General features: G+C 44.2%; 1 protein-coding gene across 2 annotated transcripts in view; it reads left to right on the top strand.

The window, feature by feature from the left end:
- USP46 (ubiquitin specific peptidase 46) overlaps positions 1-23704 on the top strand; it is a 62702-nt gene that overhangs the window by 13610 nt on the left and 25388 nt on the right. For both annotated transcript variants that reach the window (XM_019928182.3, XM_019928183.3), the window contains exons 2-4: positions 12811-12891; positions 15385-15598; positions 17012-17241. In XM_019928182.3, the coding sequence (XP_019783741.1) occupies positions 12811-12891; positions 15385-15598; positions 17012-17241 (525 nt within the window). The remainder of the gene's footprint in view (positions 1-12810; positions 12892-15384; positions 15599-17011; positions 17242-23704) is intronic.

Genomic DNA, 23704 nt, shown 5'->3' with positions numbered 1-23704 from the left:
AGTTGTTTTATTACCAAACTCTACAGGTGCAAACTTACCCAGTCCATTCATTGTACATGTTTTCAGTTTCTGAACTTTGCTCCCGGGCAGAGCAATAATGCTTTGAGCAGTACCGCTGTGAAGACCTCCTGCTACCTCTCTTTTCTCCCCTTGCCATCCTGTCTGGGGAGGGGAGAAGAGAGCACAGAATTTTATATTTTGTTTCCTAATCAATACATTACAGGGTGGTTTCAGTACATTAGACTAAAATATCTCTGGTAGTGCAGTACCGATGCAAGGGCAGGGATTCCACACTGTGAGGTGGGGATACTGCTGTCCTGGTTTTTCACTGATGAAGACCTTGAGCTCGAACTACAGAGGGGGATGAGGGAAGTACTTGAAATCACCCTGTTAGTTAAATTTGAGGACTTGGCCTCTTTGACCCGGGGCTTTGCCAGGATCCTGTGACACCAATGCTGCCTTTCAGGGAAACGATGAGAAGGGTACCTTTGGGTAAAGTAGGAGCTTAAGAGACCTCATCGTCGAGGAGGCAGCTTGGTGCCTCTGCAGAACACTGGGTTGGGAGTGAGGTTCTTGGTTCCAGGTCACTGAAGTCAGGGACTGGGGTAAATACTTCCTCCTCCACCTTCTGCTAGAAGACAGACCCAGCTCTTTGTTCTCTTTTTTTTTTGTGGTACGCGGGCCTCTCACTGTTGTGGCCTCTCCCGCTGCGGAGCACAGGCTCCGGACGCGCAGGCTCAGCGGCCATGTCTCACGGGCCCAGCCGCTCTGCGGCATGTGGGATCTTCCCAGACCGGCGCACGAACCCATGTTCCCTGCATCGGCAGGCGGACTCTCAACCACTGCGCCACCAGGGAAGCCCCTCTCCTTTTGAGTTGAAATGTCATCTCTGCCTGAGGACTTTGTTATGCTGTGTCTAGCCACAAAGAGAGTTGTTTTACAAGCCAGAGGCTCTAGCTGCTGTTTACTGTCCTTCCTATGATGACTTCGGATCATTATGTATCCCAGGGTCATCTTTCTTCAGCTGCAGGCATTTTTGCTTCTGCGTTACATCATTCAGTGAAGTCACGTTGAGGTTTTTTCCAGAGTTGTTTCTCTCTCCCCAGTATCGTATAAGGCATGGAAATGACGTGCTATCCTGGCGCAGAATGAAAATGCCCTTTAACTGCCTTCCTGTGGAAGCCTGGAGCGGGGCAGAGGAGCATTGTTGAGCCAGGAGTTGGAGTCGTGATGGTATTAAGATTGTGGGTTCACAGCTGACCTCTGCCTCATACTAACACTTGACCTTGGCCAGTTACTTAACCTCCATTAACTTCATTTCCCTCACTTATGAAATGGGGATAGTGAGTCTGAGTGTGTGACTTCTCTGGAGGGAGAGCATCAGTGTGGCTGGATGGGACCAGGTGATGTGTGTGCTCTCTGAGCAGGACGGGCGGCATCCATAGCCCCTCTGGGTATTGCCCGCCCGTGGTTAGGTGATGTGTGATGGCCAGCAGCCAAAGAGGACACTCTCAGAAGCTGCGGCCCTCTGCCCAGTCTCTACGTCTGCAGCTAAGGAATTACTAAAAGTATGAATGAGAAGACCATCTTCTCTGACTTGTGGTCAGGAGCTCAGGCTCTGGACCTGAATGGCCTGGGGTTGAGTCCTGGCGCTGCCTTTACTGGCTGAGTGAGCCCGAGCAGGTTCCCTCTGTTCTTGCGTGAGTGGCACGGGGACAGTAAGTGGGACTGCCTTGGTTGGCGGACGGTGGAGTCGATGAATAGAGACGTGAGGTTCTCTGAACAACGAGTGGCACATACTGCTTACCCTGTTTACCAAGTTTATTTAGTCAGCAAATTTAGTAAGTGCTTTTGTATGCCAGATGTTCTGCATGGTCCTAGGAGACCAGTCAGTCACAACCCTGTCCTCATAGAGTTTATGGTCTAGTGTAGGGGTTGACAAGCTTGTTGGTAAAGGGCTCAATGGTAAATATTTTAGGCTTTGTGGGCCATGATATCTCTGTCGCAGCTATACAACTCTGCTGTCGTACTGTGAAAGTAGCTACCATAAGTAAATGAGTGATCGCAGCTGTGTTCCAATAAAACTTTATTTACAAAAACAGTTGGTGGGCCACATTTGGCCCATGGACTGTCATTTGCCAACCTGTGGTCCAGTGGGAAGACAGGTGTTAAATAGTCACAAATAAGTAAGTTATTACAAATTGTGATTAGTTGTATGAAGAGACACACAGGATTCTGAGAGAGGGAAGGGTCAGGGAAGGTAGCTGTGAAGAAGTGACATTGAAGGCAAATGCTGAGTAGGAGATGGGGGGAAAGAGGGGACAGCTCTGAGGGGCCAGAGAACTGGCCACACTAGTTCTGAGCCAAGAGGCTCAGAATCGCAATCTGCATTTCTGTCTCTGTAGAGGCACAACAGATGCTTTGCCAGTTTCTTTGGATAAGAAAATAATGGCGGTTTTTTCCCTGATACATAATTCATACTACTTCTCCCAACTCACCCCTCCCAAATAATCCCAACACTGAGAGATGAGCTGTATTAATATATTAACACATTTTGTTCTGCATACTTCTGGTGGGTCCTTTCTCTTTCTGTTCTTTTCTTTTTTCTTCTATTGTCAGTATCCAAAAATTTAGAAGTTAGGGACGTGAGAGTGCACATTTTTCTAGTATTAGGTGTAAAATGGTTTACTTCTTAGAACTCATTTCTGCTTTTTGATCTTGTTTTCACTTACTCCTATTTTAAACAATATTATTTTCTTTTCCTATTTGGCTAGATAAAAATCCACAGCCTGAAACCATTTTGAAAAAAAACCTATTTCCTCTTGACTACATCTCAAGTTTCTCCTGATTTTCAACCTCAATTTTATATTCTCTTAAACAGGTTGCAGTGTTCTGTGGTGATTTTACAGAGAAGGACACCTGTGCTCCTCATTCTAGAATATTTTGAATGGTGCCTCAGAGGCAGGGGTTTACCTATATAACTCTGTGACCCCTTCTGTTTCCTCGGTTTTTCATTCCTGCAATTCTGGGACTCTGAGGGGACCCTGCCACCTTGAGAGTCAATATTGTGTAGTGCTTGGGAGCATACACTCTGGAGTCAGATGGTGTGAGTTCAAACCTAGTTCCAGTACCTATTAGCTGTGTGAACTTGGATGAAGTTACTTACCCTCTCTGTGCCTCAATTTTCCTATCTTTACATCTTTTTTTTTTTTTTTTTTTTTTTTTTTTGCGGTACACAGGCCTCTCACTGTTGTGGCCTCTCCCGTTGCGGAGCACAGGCTCCGGACGCGCAGGCTCAGCGGCCATGGCTCACGGGCCCAGCCGCTCCGCGGCATGTGGGATCTTCCCGGACTGGGGCACGAACCCGTGTCCCCTGCATCGGCAGGCGGACTCTCAACCACTGTGCCACCAGGGAAGCCCTTTTTTTTTTACATCTTTTTTTTTTTTAGTTTTCCTATCTTTAAAATGGAGACAATAAGGACATCCACCTCACAGCATTATTGTGAGGATTAAAATGAGTAAAATATACATCAAGTCCTCAGAGCAGTGACTGGACACAGTAAGTGTTATTTTTGTGATGTCTGTTATTATTACTCATTATGTGGAAGCCAGTGACTGTAATTCCTCCTTAACCATCCTTGAATTCTGGCAAGTGCTTCTGACTCATCCTGAAATCTTGAGCTGCATCATTTCATTTTTGCTTCACTTTCTCCTTAAGGCTCTAGGAATGACATTTTGTCATCAGAAGTCTGGGAATACTAGAGCTTCTGAGAGTTAGTCCTCTATGTACTTTTGTACTTTGAAAACGTACTTGATAAGTGAAATAACTGTTTTTGAATATAGACTTAAAACTGTAGTTTTAGCAACAATATTCACCTCTCCTGTCATATATTTTAATTCATGGTTTATAATCAGTGACTGTTTCTCTGTGTACTTAGAAATCCTTACATGTTATTTCGGGCCTTTCTCCACTTTGTACAGACTTGAAAGAGATCCTGCCTGCCTTAGGATGCAGAACTGGGGGAGGAGGTTTATGTTTCTGGGCCTTGGTTTTTTTCATCTGTGGAATGGAGCTGATCTCCAAGATCCCTTCCTGGTCTCTGTTTTTGGTTTAGGCTCCTGCGTATTATACAGTGTTCTCATTGATTTTCTTTTTTTTTTTAACATCTTTATTGGAGTATAATTGCTTTACAATGGTGTGTTAGTTTCTGCTGTATAACAAAGTGAATCAGCTATATGTAGGCATATATCCCCATATCTCCTCCCTCTTGCGTCTCCCTCCCACCCTCCCTATCCCACCCCTCTAGGTGGTCACAAAGCAGGGAGCTGATCTCCCTGTGCGATGCAGCTGCTTCCCACTAGCTATCTATTTTACATTTGATAGTATATATATGTCATTGCTACTCTCTCACTTCGTCCCAGCCTACCCTTCCCCCTCCCCGTGTCCTCAGGTCCATTCTCTACATCTGCGTCTTTATTCCTGTCCTACCCCTAGGTTCATCAGAACCATTTTTTTTTTTTAGATTCCATATATATGTGTTAGCATATGGTATTTGTTTTTCTCTTTCTGAATTCCTTCACTCTGTATGACAGACTCTAGGTCCATCACCTCACTACAAATAACTCAATTTCGTTTCTTTTTATGACTGAGTAATATTCCATTGTATGTATGTGCCACATCTTCTTTATCCCTTCATCTGTCAGTGGACACTTAGGTTGCTTCCACATCCTGGCTGTTGTAAATAGTGCTGCAATGAACATTGTGGTACATGACTCTTTTTGAATTATGGTTTTCTCAGGATATATGCCCAGTAGTGGGATGGCTGGGTCGTATGGTAGTTCTACTTTTAGTTTTTTAAGGAACCTCCATACTGTTCTCCCTAGTGGCTGTATCAATTTACATTCCCACCAACAGTGCAAGAGGGTTCCCTTTTCTCCACACCCTCTCCAGCATTTATTGTTTGTAGATTTTTTGATGATGGCCATCCTGACCGGTGTGAGGTGATACTCTCATTGCCATCATTCTGATTATATCCTCCTGGGCAAGAATCTGTCTTCTTCCCCCCTCCCCAGAAGGAAGGCATTCTAACATGTTTTCCTATAAACTGCTTTTAAAATTGCTTTAAAAGAAATGCCTTTCTACACCCATCTTATACATTTATGACTCATCCTTCACAAGTTGTTGTTATTGTTGGTTTTGTGTTTTTGTAGCACCCCTTGGCAGTCACACAGTTGCTTTCAGAAGTGCTGTGAAGAGCTAGCATTACAGTCTTCTTGTTGGAACTTGTCCCAGCCCAGATTCTATTTTTAATAAAGTGTGGTGCATTGTTTTCAAAGGTTACCAGATTTTTTACTGACGAGAATGAGAACTGTGTTTCTTATACCTCCAGACCCTGTGATTTACTGCTCTGGATTAGTTTTTTGTTCAGCATCTGGTCAGTTATTCTCAGTGCCTCCCGTTTGCCTTATGTGTCACAGGGCTTGGTGCCCGCGGTAGGACTGCAGGCTCTTGGGTTTGCAGCACACCTTGCAGTTTACATAGTGCTGATAATGTTCCCTGTTTTGTTTGATTCTCTCTGCCCCCTGAGCCACAGGCAGGCCGAATATCCCACCTCTCAGCCAGGAAGCTAAGGCCAAGAGAGGGGAAAGCAAATTCACACCGGCGGGGAAAATGGCCTCATAAAGCTCTGAGCTGTGTGCCGTGGGCCTTCGACAGCTGGTCTGCAGGGTATTAGTTTGCTGACTTTCTTTGACATTTTTTATGACAAAAATAATACACGCTGATGGTAAAAACTTTGCACAGTTGAGAAAACAAAAAGCCCCCGGTGGCCTGTCATCTGCCAGCCCTGCTTCCTGGACGCTGGTGACAAGTGTTAATAATTTCTCAAATATTCGTTCTGGAATTTCCATTAGAATGTAGGTGTTGAAGGCAGGCCCGAGCCGCTCTGTCCCTTTGGGTCCCTCAGAAGTAGAGTCGCGCTGGACACGAAAAGGGCTCAGCGTCTGCTGCTTGAAAGGAGGACATTTCCAGTAAGTGTCCTGTACACACACTTACTCTCTCACACGTTTTTATTGATACTTATCGCTGTATCTTGGACAGATTTTCATAGCCATACCTATAGAGTAGCTTTACTTTTTTAAGTAGCTACATGGTATTCCATCCTGTTTATTACTGTAATTATTTGACCAGTTATTTCTAACGTTTTCCTCTTGCAAGCCTTGCCGGGGGGGGCGGGGACCGTCCGAGATGTTGCCTGTTGCTCGTTCCTTCAGTATCCTTTTTCCATCTCTAATTTTGGCTGGTAATAGAGCCCATTTGCCAGGCTCCCCTGGCAGCTAGGTGTGGCCGTGTGGCTGGGTGAGATTCTGGCCATTGGGATCATGAGCAAAAGTGATGTATGCGACTTCCAGGAACATTCTTGGAAGAGATGGCGCAGTCTCTCCCCGTCTTGTCTGCTTCCCCCTGGCGGAGGTTGTTTGATGATAGGGGCCGGAGTGACCATGTTGGTTCCCAAGATACATTCTTGAGGATGACAGAACAACAAGATAAAAGGAGCCCGAGTCCCCGGCCCTGCAGAGCTGCCGCGTCAGGCCTGTGCTGCTTCCTCTTGAAGTAAACTTCCGTCTTGTTTAAGCCAGGCCTGGATTATTTTGGTCCTTGCTATAGTCTCTGTATCTTTTCTACCCGTGTGAGTATAGATGTGGAACAAATTGCTTAAAGAAGAATTGCAGGATTGAAGGAGGTGCTCATTGAAAATTTCGATTTATACTGTCTAGTTGATCTTTAAGCTCCCACCATCTCTCATGAAACGTTCCCCATCATGTGTGTGTCCTTTCATCATACAGAGATTTACATTTAACGTAGAGACCTCCGAAATCTGTTAAAGATGCACAAAAATTCACGTTACCAATGGAAAATGCTAGCATGTGAAGCAAGAGGTTGGTTCCAAATGTCAGTATCAGTGACGTTCTGTATCCATGGGAAGGAATTCCTAGGGTGTATATTTATAAAAGGGAAGGGAGAATGGGGAAATGGAAGAGGGCACCATGTAGGCCTCACTGAACAGTAGATCGGGAGAGCTCACACACCTGTGTCCAAATGATCATGGACGTGGAAGCAACTTGCACAGCCCTAACCATCCCCATCTATGCACGCATGCATCCATCCATCCAACCAACCATCCACTCATTCGTCCATCCATCCATCCACCCACCCACCCAGCAGGCCTGCGCCTAATCTGTGCTAGCCACTGAGAGTGCAGTATTAAGCAGGTCAGACATAAGTCATTGCTCCTGTGAGACATGTAGTTGAGGGGATAGGAAACATATTAATAATTACATAAATAAGAATTGGAGTAAACACTGTAAGGGAGACAGTATGCTATGAGTGGAGAGTGGAGGTTGTTGGGGGAGGGGTGTGTTAGTTTCCTGTTGCTGCTGTAAAATAGGACCACAGACTTAGCAGCTTAAAATGACAGGAATTTATTCCCTTCGAGCTCCTGGAGGTCAGAACTCCTAAAATCAAGGTGTCGCAGGGCTGCACAGCTTCTGGAGGCTCTAGGAGAGCCTTTTCCACTTTCTAGGGCCTGCCTGCAGTCCTTGGCTCTGGGCCCCTTCCATCGTCAAGGCCGGCAGTGTAGCATCTTCCGGTCTCTCTGTGAACTGTGCTTCTGTCGTCACATCTCCTCGCTGACTCTGATACTCCTGCCTCTTTCTCATGAGGACCCTTGATGACACTGGGCCCATTGAGGTCATCCAGGATAACTGCACCCCCCCCACCTCAAGATTGTTAAATCAGTCATACCTGCAGAGTCCCTTTTGCCACATAAGTTAACATATTCACAGGTTCCAGGGATTAGGGTGGGGACATCTTTGAGGGGCCATTATTCTGTCCATTACAGAGACTACCTGAATCTAGGGGTGGCCGGTAAAGAACTCCCTGAGAAGGATGATAGGGTACAGCCAGGTGAAGAAGCAGGGGAAGAGCATTCAGGTGATGGATGGGAGGGAACTTGAGGTACTTGAGGACCAGAGCAAAGGCCACCCTAGCAGGCCAAGTGTATGAGAGCATGGGTGGTAGGTGGCATTGGGGACAGCCGTAGAAGCCACTGGAGCATTTTAAAGCAGATTTGTATTTAGAAAGGCAGTTTTGCTGCCATGTTGATGGTGGGGTTAGAGGTGAGCAAGGTGGGTGTCGGAGGCCATTTAGGAGGCTGTTGTAATTCAGATGAGAGATGCTGGTGGCCTGGTCCCACTGGTGGCAGGAGGTTCAAGAGAAGCGAAGGGATTTGAGAGATTTAAGGAGAGTGAATCGGTCAGTAGTGTGCTGTGGTGGATGGCCGTCGAGTGTGGAGAAGGACGTTAGGCGTGGCCCTCAGGTTTCTAGCCGGAGCCAGGTGGAAGGTGGCATCGTCATGGACAAGTGGGGAAACACCAGGAAGAGACTGGATTTGAGGGGAAGGAGAAGTGAAAGCTCTAGTTTCGGGGTAGAGTGAATTTGAGGGCCTGTGAGACAAGCAAGTGGAACTGTGTGTTCACCCCGCCTGAATGGGCTCAGAAATGAGCTTTCTGGGATGAAGGGGAAGCGTTGGAAATGGTTGGCACGTAGCTGCTGATTGAAGCCTGGTTGTTGCCTGGACCCTACAGAAAGAGGCATGGAGGGAGGGAAGAGGGCCTTAGACAGCACCTGGAGAAAGCCAACAGCTAAGTGTGTCTTCCTGAGTTGACCATGTGTGGAGCTCATCAGGGGTAGAATCCAGAAGGGAATATTTTCAGGAGAGATGGGGAGGTGAGGAAATAGAGACAGGTCTTAGCGAGTATTATGGAAAACTTCAGACATATTGTATTAGTCTATTGCTGCTGTAACAAGTTACCGTGAACTTAGCAGCTTAGACAGCACAAGTATATTACCTTATAGCCTGGAGGTCACAAGTCTGAACTAGCCCCACCCGGGCTAAAATGAAGGCAGTGTGCGGCTGTGTTCTTCCTGGAGGCTCTAGCGGAAACTGTTTTTTTTTCCTTGCCTTTTAAGCTTCTAGAGACTGCCTGGTTCCTTGGCTCCTGGCCCCTTCCTCTGCCTACAGAGTCAGCGAAGGCAAGTTGAGTCCTTCCGGTCTGTTGTTCTGATCTGTCTCCCGCTTCTAAAGATGCTTGTGATTACGTTGGGCCCAGCTGGATAAGCCAGGGCAGTCCCCCTATTTTAAGGTCAAATTAAGTCCTGATTAGCAAATTAAGCCCTTCTACAATCTAAATTTACCTTTGCCATGTAGGGTGACGTCATCGCAAGTTCTGGGGATGAAGACCTGGGCATCTTTGGGAGACCATTACTCTGCCTGTAAACATATATGTAAAAGTATAAATGGAATAGTATAATAAGCCCCTCACACCCACCTCCCACTTCTCCCCACTGGATCATTTGAAATAAATCTTAGAAATCATCTGATTCATTTGTAAATGTGTCAGAATAGACAATTGTTTAAAGAAGTTTAGCTATGAAGGGGAGGTGAGAAAGGGAGTGGGGACTGGGAGAGGTGGGAAGAAGACGTGTATGTGTATTTTTAACATGAGAGACAAGGAGGCATGTTAAATTCTGCCGGGCAGGATCTAATAGTGCGGGAGCAATTGACCTGCACGAGAGCGAGGTCTCCATCATTGGGAGAGGTAGGCGCATAGGTTTGAAGGTTTGAGAGTGTGAAATTAAGAGAGTTCCTCTCTGCTGGTTTAATGTTTTTCTTTTTCTTCATTTCCCTGTAGAGTGGGAAGCCAGTGAGAGGGGCAGAGAGGTATATAGTTTTGAGGCGCTTGGGGAAATTTGGAAAAGGTCGCTGTGGAGTGGAGAATGAGTGCCTCAGAGAAAGGGTCTTGGAAGGTGGGGACGTGGGCTGCTTGAATTTGGTGAGTTCGAGCGAATGCAATCAGCCTGAGGTGCAACTTCTCCCCCCTAGCGCTGCACATCTGTCTGGGCGTATGTTCAGAGAAGGTGAATAATTTGGTTCCCATTGGGTGGGTTTTTTGCCAGGTGGTGTGAGCAAAGCATAAGGTCAGGGGTGTTTATAAGAGCCACTGACATCGTGATCCATGGACTCTAAGCTGAATGAGAAAGGAGAGGAGTGACGGGTCCTGGCGGGTGTACGAGTGGCTGTGATGGGATGAGCCGACAGACAGAGTCCAGCCTGGCTGGGTTTTGGGGTGGTGACCAGGTCCGGGGTGCGTCTTTGGGAGTGGGTAGCTGGAGTGGAGTGAAATAAAAGACAGCTAGAAAAGAGGGCATGAGTTGCTGAGAGAGCAGGGTATGGGAAGGCACCGCCACGTGGATCCTGAAGCCACCCAGCACGATGGCAGGAGACAGGGTGTAAAGGTAGGTCGTTGGGGCATGGAGGGGTCAGGCGAGACGAGGAGAAGGGAAGGGGTTTGTACGGTGCTGGGAGGCACGGGCTGCACAGGGTGGATGTTTTGACGAGATGGGTGACGGTGCAGGGGTCTGGAAGCGATGCTGGGGATCAGAGCGCGGTTGACCTCCCCTCCTGACCCTTCCAGACCGTGTGTGTGCGGGGGCTGTGAGAGGGGGTGAGCAGGCCTGACCGGAGGGAGGGCCAGGTTTCGCTGACGACACGGCTAGCTCACTTTCTTCTCCCCCGAGCTGTGCTGTGGGTGCTCCTGGCCTGCTACCTCCATGGTATTATCATATTATTATAATAATTATTATTATATTATTCCTCCCACCCAGGTATTCTTCCCCTGGGTCACCGTACTTAGCCTGAGTCACAGCCAGCCGCCCCCCACCAGCTCCCTCTCCAGTGGGAAAATATTAAGGTAGAAAAAAGCACTCCATCCAAGAATTCCCGAATAACAGAAGTCAGGGATCGAATCTCTAGATTTAATGAGATCTGTCTCCATGTGCTCTACTTTTATATCTGACGTGCCTCCTGGGCTCTAAGCCATATATTCTAATGTTGTTTCAAAAATGGCTGTGGGTATATTTAATACACATTATTTACATCGATTGATGATTGAGATGTAGCTTTATTGAAAACTTTTAGTGATTTTTGTCTATACCATAACATCCTGCTTTCATATGAGTATTATTTTAAAAATTCAGCCTGTATATGGAGTCACATTATTGTGAAGGCAATGAAACCCTGCCTCCCCCGCCCGCCCCCATGAAAAAGATAGTGAAACTGTTGTGCGCAAAGATGACCGCTAAACTCAAGGTCTCCGATGACGGGTAAAGGAGTTTAGATTGGTGGAGCAGTATCAGGGACCTAGAAAACAAGTGGAAACAAAGGATAGTATGATAAGGGGATGGAATGTACTATTTCTGCTGAGGTGGTGTTTGCTTAGAATTGAGTTATTCTGCATTTCATGTTTGCTTGTTGACACGTGACCGTTTTAACTGGTTCTCAGCCCACCTTTTGGCCATTTCTTTCTGGGATGGGAGATTCTAGTTATATGAGCCCAGAATAAGTAGCAGCAGCAGATTTAGTTTTTACAAAACATAACAGTCTCTTTTTAAAATACCTGTCTCCCAAATCCCTGAGATTCTGTGAGCTGTGAGTCTTCCGTGATAGCCTGAGGATGTGAGAAGCTGTAGGATGATGTTAGCGCCACAGGTATACGTGGGGCCTGTGGTCCTACCCACCCCCTAACTACTCACCGGATTGGACTGAACTTTGGTCGCTCTTCCTAATCCCAGCAGACCCCTCCAGGCCTTGCGGGGGGTGGGGTGGGGCGCAGTGATAATCAGTGTGCTTTTGCCAATGACCCCTTGGCCCTTAGCGGGGCTCAGTAAATGGTTTTGTCATAGGATTGCTCTGCATAGCCTTTGGTTAAGACCGTGGGCTCCCGAGTCTGACTCCTGGGTTCAAGTCCTAGCTCTGTGGTCTTTGGGCAGGTTCTTAACCATTCGAAGCCTTAAGTTCCTGTCTGTTAAATGGGGATTATGATAGTAAGTACTTACCTAATGGGATGTTGTGAGAATAAATAGTGCAGTTCCTGGCATATATAGTGGGAGTACCCAGGAACTTATTATCATCCTGTTGGAGTGTTGAACTTGAGTACACATGGCTCACCAATTTGATGCATTTGGGAACTGTTAGGTTTTAAATTGTATTTCTCCATTATTTACAATATTCCTTGGACATTTCACTTTCTCCGTAAGGCCCCCCCGACCACCCTATTTAAGCGGCAATGATCTACCCTCCACTCCTTCCCCCTCCGTGCCTCCCCTTCACCCCCTGCTCCCTGGAGTCCCCACCCTCATTTCCTGCCTTGTTTTTCTTCACTGCACTTGTCACCTTCTGATGTACTGTCCAGTGTACTTGCCTTTTCTTTCAGCCTGTCTTTGTCCCCTGTTCTGTTGTCAGAGCCTAGAATAGTACCTGGCACATAGTGGGTGTACGGTAGATAAATCTTTATCAGGATGATACTGTTGACTTTGAAAGTGGTGGTACGATTCTATACACCAGTAGTATAAAAGCTACTGCAGCTGCCTGAGCTCAGAATGTTTCATTCGGAAGTTCTGACTGATGATTTGCTGATTTGCCTGTCCCAAACCTCCTTTCCTAATAGAGGAGAATTGAAGCCGGGTAGAACAGGTTTGAGGGGATGATGAAGTTGGATGAGGAGAGGAGTAGGCTGATGTCATTACCTCTTCGACGGTTTACTTCTGACACCTGTTCTTTCAGCGTGACCGTCACCAAACTCCAGGCCACCCGAGGAGATGCTGGTCTCGATAGCGGACTCTCTCAAGTATCATTTTGCTTTCTTGTCTATTCTACACACAACAGAACTTTTGTTATTTTTCTCTTTTAGGGCACCAATGCCTCTGCTCTGGAAAAAGACATTGGTCCAGAGCAGTTTCCAATCAATGAACACTACTTCGGATTGGTCAATGTAAGTATTTTAAAATGTACTATCTTAATCAAATGTTTTAGAGTTCTTGAAGCAACTCCATTCCCATTTTCGTTATTATCAAGCTTTAAATAATCGTTCATACTCCTTGGTTACCATAAGTGGCAAATATTGGGGTGGGGGAAATTTAGTCCAGTTTTTGAAAGTATGAGCTGCCCCAGAAGAAAGTGTTTAATGAGTGCATTATCGGGTCAGATTCTCATTTTTTTCCCCTGTGCTTTAAAAGATTTCTGCTGCACCCATAACTTTCACAGTGATATTATTAGCCTTTGTAGCAGTATCTGCTTTTGTACGTTCTCCCTTCACCATCTGGGTGGGTTCCTTGGTAGCTTTGTTTCAGTATGCATCAGTTCAACCAGAGCATCGAAAGCGTTTCCAGCTCATCACCAGTAGCGATTTAACAGCACAACTTGGTATTTGAAGCATGGGTGGGGAGTCAGGGGAAAACTGGGGCCAGTTTGCCTCAAAATCCCTCGGCCTCATTTGCTTGTGCTCAGCAATGGTCCCCTTGTAGATGGCCATACTTGCCAGGGCCTGTGTCCTAGACAAGTTGATTATGACCAAGTAGTGAGGCCGTATTGCCCACCACCCCCGTGAGCTTTCTTCCCCCCCTGATCCTTTCTCTCTGGGGTGGAGGATTTAAGTGACATCCGGTGTTAACTCATAAGCACCTGGTTTTCTGGAACAACTGCTCTGAGTGTGGTCTGTCAGTTCAGGTGTGATAGGTGGTAATTTCCGCTGGGACCATTCTCTGAGTGAATGCCGCCTGTGGGATAATGGAGTGGACATTGGCTTTGCGGTAGTACAGACCTAAGTCTGAATTCTGCCTATGCCGTTCACTAGCTGTGCGATCTTGGGCAAGTCACTTGGCCTCTCTGTGTCTCCTTTCCCCCTCTGTAAAATGGAGACCATAATGGTTTCTACCTCTTGGCCTATAATGAAGGATCCATGAGAGCTCCTATTGAAGGTACTGACATGAGACTGAGGCACATTTGTGGACACTCGGTCAATGTTAGTTCCTTTTCTTTCCCAGACGTTGTCCACTGGCCCAGGGCCAAGTGTTACTAAAGGGTGTCTGGCTGAAGGTGAGGTACTGAGTAACAGAGAAAAGAATGGTAGGAGGAGGCTCCAGTACTGGAATATAGGACATTGTGTTGATGAAATACTGACTCCTAATTTTAATGCAGTTTTTTTAGGCATAGTGCAAAGGCCTCTTGCTTAAGCTCTGTGAGGATAGTTATTCAAGTTGCTGGAATTCTACCTTGTGCAGGGAAAAGACAAGTGCAGACTATGGAGGAAAAAAGAACTAAGGCCATCTCCTAGTCTGTGGAAGCATTGTGAGACCTAAACTTATTAATAGTTTCATTTATGTTTGTTTCGAATGGTAATTCATGAAAGTTACAGCTTCTCTTTAAAAAGAGGTTTGTCTCACTGCATAATTGTGTCAAAGTAGATTAAAATATATAAAAATAGGAAGTGTTCTATCTTAACATACGTAGAAATGTCACGTTAAGGATGGTGGTGCATCTGCCTTGCTCTTGGGCAGACAACACACAAGCCAACAACCAATCTTGAAATGCTCATGTTCTATTTTAATCTTACACAGCAGTTCGTAATCTGTTATTAATCTTCTGATTTCCTTAGTTTGTTTTCCTTTTCATTTTAACGTGCATGAAAAATTCTAAAGTGAATGTCTCAGCTATGTGTTCACCCGCAGAGTTGGTTATTATATGGTCAGTTGAAAACCAGGGAGATGATGACTTACTTTTTCCCTCGTTAATCATAATCTTGAGTATCCGTGGCTTTTGAGAGGTCATAGTATTACTCTGTGGGCCCTAATCAGATTGCAGGAGACCAGGAACTGGGTGGTACTGTTGTATTGAGACAATTGCTACTTTGGCGGAAATAAGATTGCTTTGGAGAAAGTGAGGAAATGTGGTCTGAAGCCAATGGCAGGCGTGCTGGAATCTTGAAAGAGAGAAACTAAAACAAGTCCCCATTCGGTGAAGACTGTTTTAGCTGAGCAAGTGGTTCCTAGTTCCTGGATTTCTTTCTGATTGAGATTTTTATTTTCCCTGTCATAGGAGTTTTGATGTGTTGCCTTGTGACATCTTTTGTGTAGCCAGCTGCTTTTCTGCGTCTCCACATCATGTCGATTTTTTTCTTCTTCAGTGTCTCTCTCTTTTTTAAGCACCAGAAAGTTTCACTAGATTTTTTAAAATCAAGGCCGAGTGCTTCTTATCATCTTAGAGACTTTTAATGGGCTAGAGAGCTACCAGGCTTGCATATACTAGCATTCATTTCCCTGGTGATGTTCAGAGTGCCATACTGGGCTTCTGCCACCGTGAGCAGGGCTGTGATACGTGGAATCTGGGCTGGTTCACATGGAGGGTGGCCCTCTCCCTCTCTCCACCTGGTTCGGAGGTGGTGCAGCCCCGGACCCTGATTTGAACCATCCCTGTTGTCCTTTGGCAGTTCGGAAACACATGCTACTGTAACTCCGTGCTTCAGGCCTTGTACTTCTGCCGGCCCTTCCGGGAGAATGTGCTGGCATACAAGGCCCAGCAAAAAAAGAAGGAAAACTTGTTGACATGCCTGGCAGACCTTTTCCACAGCATCGCCACGCAGAAGAAGAAGGTTGGCGTGATCCCACCAAAGAAGTTCATTTCGAGGCTGAGAAAAGAAAATGGTGAGTAGCGTGGAGACGAATGGGTTTCAGGCTCTGAAATAAGGAGAATTGACAGTTCTGTATATCCTCAAAACGAAACCTTTTTTTTTTTTTAAATGGGAAAATAGTATGGCCAACTACTCAACTATCATTTGAAAAGATAGTTCTCCTTTTCCACCCAGTATATAAAACAAAACTGAATTAAAGATATACTTAAAAATTCAAATTTATCATTCCATTTTGGAATGACCTTTTCTTTTCGCTCCACATTGGAAGGAGTTTTTTCTGGGTAGGATCACTGTAAGAGGAGAAATTGCCCAAGGCAGGACACTGATTGGAATACATAGGTTGATGCAATAATTGAATAAAATAGTACTATCTTATAAACTTGTCATAAGTGATTAAACTAAATGCAGATTGTCTAATCAGAGGCTCTGCTGTTTTAAAAATAATACCTTTGATTCTTGTTTGCCTAAGTTGAAGGATATCAAGCTGATATTTTTCTGTGATAAAAAATGTCCTGCTGTCACCTGATTTTCTTCTTTTTTTTCTATATTCTTTTTTGTGTGTGTGTGAGAAGCGGTGGTAGAGATGAGGTTATTCCAGAAGTTCTGCATGGGTAATTTTTATGACTATAGAAATATTTGATATGACAACTTGTGTTTAGCCTAGATTTCAGCCTTACTGCAACAGACTTGCACAGTTAATCAGATGTTTGTTTTATAAAGTCTCATTTAATTTGATTGCCGTCTTTTGAAGTTGTTGTAGTTTATACACACCAGAATAGAAATAATCTGAGAAGGAAGCAGAGCCCTCCCAAGTCTCCTTGTGCACATGATTAATAATGAAGTTTCACAGCTGCATTCATCTCTTGATTGTTTGTCCTTATGGCAGGGAACAGGCTGCTGGAATCATTTGTATTTGGTTTCAGAACACTATCAGATAGATACATTCTCATATATATCCCTCATCTCCCTTATGTGTTTCATTTAAGCTGCTTCCAGGTTGGTCCAGGGTTTAATATGATCTTTGGGAAGAGACCCTGTTGCTCTGCATAAATTACGAAGTGAATAATTGATCATTGGTGGTCACATCATATTAAATACTGATACTTTATCAGGGAGTTTATCAAGTAATTCCTGTTCTTTTTCTTTTTCTTTTTTTTTTTTGTAGAACAAATAAAAATGTTGGTAGCTTTTTATATATATGATGACTTCAGGAAGATATGGGAAATTTAGTTCTTGGTGGGTGGTAAAAAGTGGAAGTGAACAAAAATTTTTTAAAAACTTATCCATTGAAGTTGCAAAATAGAGGTGAACGTATTCCATACGTGTCCACTCTTTCAATATAAAAATGGAAGTGTGGTTTGTAAAATGAGCATTTTCTTTGCTTTTCAATAGCCAGAGATTGAAATACCGACCCTCTCCTTTCCAGATCTCTTTGATAACTACATGCAGCAGGATGCTCACGAATTTTTAAATTATTTGCTAAACACTATTGCGGACATCCTGCAGGAAGAGAAGAAACAGGAGAAACAAAATGGAAAATTAAAAAATGGCAACATGAACGAACCTGCGGAGAATAATAAACCAGAACTCACCTGGGTCCATGAGATTTTTCAGGGAACGCTCACCAATGAAACTCGATGCTTGAACTGTGAAACTGTAAGCATCAGGAGGGCTTTCATGTAATTTGCTTGTGTATAGTTGTACTAACTGTGTTGTGCGTGAGTGTAGTGTGGTATCGTAGCACCTAGCAGTTGTCTTCAGTATGTGCATACCGTTCTGTTTATGTGTATGAGCCTCAGATGCCAACTTTTGGAAGCATGTCTCCATCTAAGACGTCTCAGCTGGCTGAAGTAGAGTGATGAGGGAAAATCTCAAGAACTAGATTGCTGTGCCTCATGGACTAATTTTAGGGTCTACCAATTGGAAGTATTGAACTGGACCTCCACCGGTTATCTTGAAATGAGTTTGGCCACGGGGAGGTCATGTGTGACTTAGAACAGACCACCTCCCCAACATAAAGGGAATCAGCTGTGTATGGTGAACTTGAAATCAGAAGACAGGCTTGACTTTTTTTTTTTTTTTTGGCTGCTTTGGGTCTTCGTTGCTGTGCGCGGGCTTTCTCTAGTTGCGGCGAGCGGGGACTACCCTTCCTTGTGTTGCGTGGGCTTCTCATTGTGGTGGCTTCTCTGTTGCGGAGCAGCACTAGGCGTGGGCTCAGTAGTTGCAACACACAGGCCCTAGAGTGCACGGGCTTCAGTAGTTGTGGCATGTGGGCTCAGTAGTTGCAGTGCACAGGCCCAGTAGTTGTGGCGCACGGGCTTAGTTGCTCCACGGCATGTGGCATCTTCCTGGACCAGGGCTCGAACCCGTGTCCCCTGCATCGGCAGGCGGATCCTTAACCACTGCGCCACCAGGGAAGCCCCCAGGCTTGGCTTCTGATTTTCTAGCAGTTAGCTGGGTGTATGGGACAAGTCCCTGACAGCACTGTTGCCAGGGCTGGGTTAGCTTATGTGTCTGGGTGAGTCTGGCACATGGTAGGTAGGCACTTAGTGTTAGTTGAATTTGAAGACATTTTCCAGGGCGTGATTCAGGATGTTGCCTTGGCTTTCTGTATTTGATCTAACTCTCTGAGTGGCCTCTTAATGTGGTAGTTAAAAGCCCAGCTTTAACTAAAAAAAAAAAAAAAAGCTTTTTAAAGGCTTTAGGGCCAGGCTGCTCAGTTTGTATGCTGGCTCTGCCAGTCAGCAGCTGTGGGACCTTGTGCAAATTATTCACCCTCTCTGACCTCACCTCATCTGTAAATTGGGGATGATGAGAGTGCCTGTCTCGTAGGGTTGCTAGGAGGATTAAATGAGTTAGCTTTTGGAAAGCACTTAGAACCATGCTTGGCACATACCAACTGTGCAGTAAAAGCCAACCATTACTATTTATGATGACTACTAATAACATAGGAAGTATGGGTTCATCTGAGGTCTCAGAGTTTCTTAATAACGTCATATGAAAAATTCTGTAGGATTGTGCATCTTTCTGGGGAGAGAGACAGTAGTTGCATCAGATTCTGCCAAGGGACTGGCACCCAGAAATGGTTAAGAAATGTGGATTTAAGTGGGAGGCTCTTTGTTTTTTGGCAGTCTTCTATCCTTCTAAACAATTTTTGAAGCATTTGGAGCATTTGAAGCATTCTGGTTTGTTCCTTGTAGAAACAATTAGAAAACATAGCTAAGCAAAAAGAGACTAAAAGTTACCAGTAATCTCCCCACCCAGAGATGATAAATTTGTAACACTTTCTAAAAATTGTGATCACGTTAGCCCGGAGATAACCATTTTGAAATATATCCTGCCAAAACATTTTCTACACATACTTATCTATCTAGAGATCTCTCCTCCTTCCCTTTCTCCTTCTGTTCCAGTAAAATTCAAATGCATACAGAAATAGAATAGTATAATACATCCCATATGTGTATGACTGAGGATCAATGATTGTTAACACGCTGGCCCATCTCAGTCATCTTTCCTTTCACGCCCCCTCCCACTTCACAGAACTGGTCTATTTTTAAGCAAGTCCCAGGTAACATCATTCCATTTGTAATTTCTTCATTACTTTGTTATATATCTCCAAAAGGTAAGAAATCTTTTTTAAAAAAACATTGGTACAATGCCATTATCACACCTAAAAAGAATTCCTTTAAATCATTGTTCACTCAGTGTTCGTTTCTCTGATTATGTCACTTTTTCTTTAAAGCAGCTGGTTAATTCAAATCAGTATCCAAACGTGGTCCACACATTGCATTTGGTCAGTATGTGTCTTAATCTATGAGTTACCACCCCTCCTTTTTTTCCCTCGTAGTTTAGTTGTTGAAGAAATCAGGTTGTTTGAAAGAATTTCCCACATTCTGGAAACATCCTGTGGTGTTTAACTTGTATTGTGAAATGGCAGTACGTTTCTACCATCCTATTCTTTGTTTCTATTCAACCCACCTGTTTTATATTCTTTTTTTTTTTTTCTCTTGCCTTTGTATCAATGAAACGTCTGTCTTCCTTCCTATTTTTTTTTTTTGTTGTTGTTGTTAGTTTTAAATTCTTTTAGAGGTTACTCTAGAGACTACAATACACATCCTTAACTTGGTTTGTTTTTTTTCCACTTTCCCAGCAATGCTAGAACCTTTGGAACCCTTCATCTTCTTTTCCTTCTTTTGCATTATAGTTTTGTGATGAACTCCTGAGTTTTAACATTTTATGTGTTTTAATCCATTGCAGTTTTTTTATTCTTTTTGATACTAAATTTATTTTTAGAGTAAATTCATGTTCTTTTTAAACATCAAAATTAGGGCTATATTGTACATAGTATAATCTGCAGACTTGCAGTCTTTTTGCTTTCTTCCCTTCTTTTAATAAGGGAGTATCCCTTGGTACCATGCTCACCTTACCTCTTGTATCCGTTCTGTCACCAGGTCCTGTCTTGTTGTGTTTCTTTAATCCTCTTCATCCCTCCTGCTCCCACCCTGGCTCAGGCCACCCATCACCACTTTCTCCTGTTAATGCCTCATGCCCGTTTACTTTTTTAGAGCAGCCAGAAGAACCTAGAAGGGTAGAGGAACCCATCAGCTCGTGACTGGCCGTCTCAACTAAGCTACAGCAGTAACTTCCTACTGGGTTTTCTTGCTTTTCTCTTGCCCTTTTCCATGTCACTCTCCTGCCCAAAGTAGAGTAGTGGCCTCCAGTTTCTTTATCTTCTTTGAGAGAGTATGTGTACGTTTTGATTTATCTGTTCTTTGAATGTTTGCTAGAACTCGAAACTTACCTGTGCATCCCTAAAATAAATAGCCGTTTGGATTTTTTTTGCTCTTTAGATGAATGGAATCATGCAGTGTGTATTCTTTAGTGTCCTGGTTTTTTTTTTTCGTTTTTTTTCTCACTATCCCATGTGAGATTTATTTGTGCTGTTGCATGAGGCTTAAGTTCATTCATTTTCGTTGTCATATAGTATTCCATTGCCTGAATATACCACAATTCATGAATCCATTTTACTGTTGGTGGGTATTTGGTTGTATCCAACTTGGGGCAACTATGAACAATGCTGCTGTGAACATTGTAATACATATACAATCTAGTGTACATAAATCTAGTTCCTCTAGGATATATACACAGAAGTAGATTTGTTAGGTCATAAGATGGGCTTACCATTAAACTCATTAGAAAATACCAAATTCCCCCAAGTGGTTGTACCATTTTATACACCCAGTGCATGAGCATTCTTATTCTCCACATTCTTGTCTATACCCACTATTCTCAGATGTCTCTTCACTTTGGTAGTATAGTGGCTGTTGTATAGACAAGTATTCTTTTATTCAATAAATACTTTTTTTTTCTTCCCACATCTGCTAAGTAAAGGTATAGACACTGAGGATGCAGTGAGAGCCTGGCCTTTCTGAAACTTTGAGCATGGAAGGCAGACGTTAATAACAAAGTGGCTAATTCATTTTGTGGTTACAATTGCAAAGTTCCGTGAAGGAGTACAGAGTATTCTGTGAGCTTAGATACAGGAACAAGAACAATGGGGCATCACATCTCTACATTTAGCCGGGAAACCTGCCCCAGACTGTACAGCTGGTCTAATTCTTTTGGTTATCTTTGAAATTAACAGTTACTACATCCGTCCTGTGATTCTCTGTGTAGATTTTCAGAAAGGCTCAGTCACATTTGTAGTTTCTTTTTTTGTCTGAGAACAGGTCAGTTGATCCCAACAAATGCAAAATTGCACCCGCAGATAATTGTATTGCAGAAGCTGTTACAGAGCCTGTTTTCTCGTGGAGGGTTACCACGGATCGCAAGCCTGTGCCCAAAGATTTCCTCCAAAACGTTTGGATCACACCATAGAGTTTGTTTTAGCGGGATTCCAACCATTTATACTTCGTTTGTGGAAGAGAATGAGAGTGTGTGTGTGTGTCTTTGTGGAGGATGGTGCACTCTGAAAAACGTACATTTATTATCCCCTGAAATGATTACATTTGAGGCAGGAGTGCTTTCCACCTTCCCCGCTCTGGAGTTACTTGGATAATCACCTCCATTTTCTTAGATCCTTTAACTGGACGGGATCCTACGAGTCACCTAATCCTTCCTCTCCCAGTGCCCAAGTCCCTTCTGTGACGTCCTAGCCAGTTGGTCACCAGCATCTGCTGGATCCTGTCCAGAGATAGGGAACTCAATCTTCCCAGGCGATGCCTTCCATTTTTAGAAAGCTCTAATTGTTAGAAAGCCCTCTACTTTCTAAGAAAATGCATAGTGTGCGGGCTTTTTAGTTGTTACTGTAGAATGTTGAGAACTTAGTGTAAAAGAAGACCTAAGTTAAAAGTTTTCCTTCACAGGATGAGAAATATAGGGCCCCGTTTAAGTAACGTCCTCTGCCCAGAGCAAGCAGCCTTTACAGAGCGCTTCCGGCAGAATTGCCAAGACCATTAGTGAACACTCACAGTGGGATTGAACTGCACTAGATCTGGAGCAGCAAATTAGCCCCTGGGGGAGCCTCGCTGTAGGGGCGGCCTCAGCTGGTAGTTCCTCCAATTGTGCAAAACCCTTTGTGCCAGTCTTCATGCTTTCAGACGATAATTTTTTTCTTTTTCTGGGTCTCACCCTTTGTAAACGTTGCCTGTGATTGCAGTGCAGATGTCAACTGAGGGGTTTATGGAGACAAACGGTTTCATTCTGCAGTAGACTTGGAGAGACAGTTTTAAGGGGGTCATTCAGTGCTGACTGTCCCAGATAACCGTAACCAAGGCATTCCAGAACGGAGGCCTGGGGATTTTCCAGTCTAGCCTCAGTGTTCCCTTGGTTGGAGCTTAATTTTGTTGTTGTTGTTAATTCCCGCCCCCCCGCCCCCACTTTCTCTTTCAACTGAGTTTTTGCTTTGCAGATCTGTGGTTCTCAGTGCTTCTCAGTGGCTTTAAGACTGAGAAGCCAAAAGGTTGTCTAAAGAGCTGCTTTATGAAGTACCAATTGTATGCCCCTTCTTGTTTTGTTTGCAGAGGTTAAAATTGACTCAGTAGAGCTTCTGAGCCCTTCACAGAAGAGGAGTGGGGATGGGCGCTGTGGTCAGGTGGTTCTGAGTCCCCAGGACTCAGGTGGGCTGTGGTTGCCACTCTTCCTGAGCCCAACAACTTGGCACCGACTCTGAGCCAGCACGTTTTCAGTCCCTGGCTGAGCAGCGTGGAGCTGCCACCTGGTCACCTTTTCTGCTAAGCCCGGCAAAGGCGGCTGGGGATTTAGAAGCACATTTGAATAGGATTTTAATTACTCAGGAACTTAGCAAAGCTCATGATTTTTTTTTTTTAATTACTCAGGAACTTAGCAAAGCCCTGTATATTAATTTGTTCTATTAATTGGTTTGTAATGAATTAAAACCAAGAGCAAGTAGGGTCTCTTCCATCCTTTTAAAACTAGTTTTGGGGGAACTCCATGCCCAAAATCGGGGGAGAAGAAAGAATAAGATGTAGCCTGTACCTGCCGAGAGTATCAGTCTTAGTGATACATATGTTTCCTTGGAGACAAGCTGTGTTTTCACTTAGACCAGAATGAGATCCTTGTGTGTGGGAAGAAAATGGTTTTATTTTCTGGCAGCTTTCTGGGAAGAGATAAAAGGAAAAAAAAAAAATTGCTTGATCACTCATTGCTTTTGACTATGTCAGTCTGAGACAGGGGGAGAGAGAAAAGTCCAAATGGAAGGGTTTAGTGCCATGTTTTGATGTCACCGGTAGGGCCATCCACCTGAGCAGTGAGTGCTTTCTCTTAATTCTGGAAGCAGTTTGCACTGGGAATTGAGAAAGTTACAGTAACTTTCTCCAGTTCTTTAATTAGATCTGTACCTTTCTTCCCTCTCCCTGAAACAAGTACAGGGAAAGATTTGCATCTAAAGGGAGACAGTGTTTCTTTGTTTTCATCCCCCTTCAAGTACAGGACCTTTAGTAGAACTATCTAAATTATGTATGACTTCAGTTGGCTATAATCGTTTTATTATCTCTCAGAGAAAGGCCATTTAGGTTTAAAAAAAGGTTTACTAATTAAAAAATATAATACCTGTGAATTATTTTTTTAAAAACAGGCACAGGAATGTATAAAAAGAAAA

This window comes from Tursiops truncatus, chromosome 5, assembly GCF_011762595.2.
Source record: "Tursiops truncatus isolate mTurTru1 chromosome 5, mTurTru1.mat.Y, whole genome shotgun sequence".
In the NCBI taxonomy this organism is placed as follows: domain Eukaryota; kingdom Metazoa; phylum Chordata; class Mammalia; order Artiodactyla; family Delphinidae; genus Tursiops; species Tursiops truncatus.
This window is presented reverse-complemented; position numbering and strand designations above follow the sequence as displayed.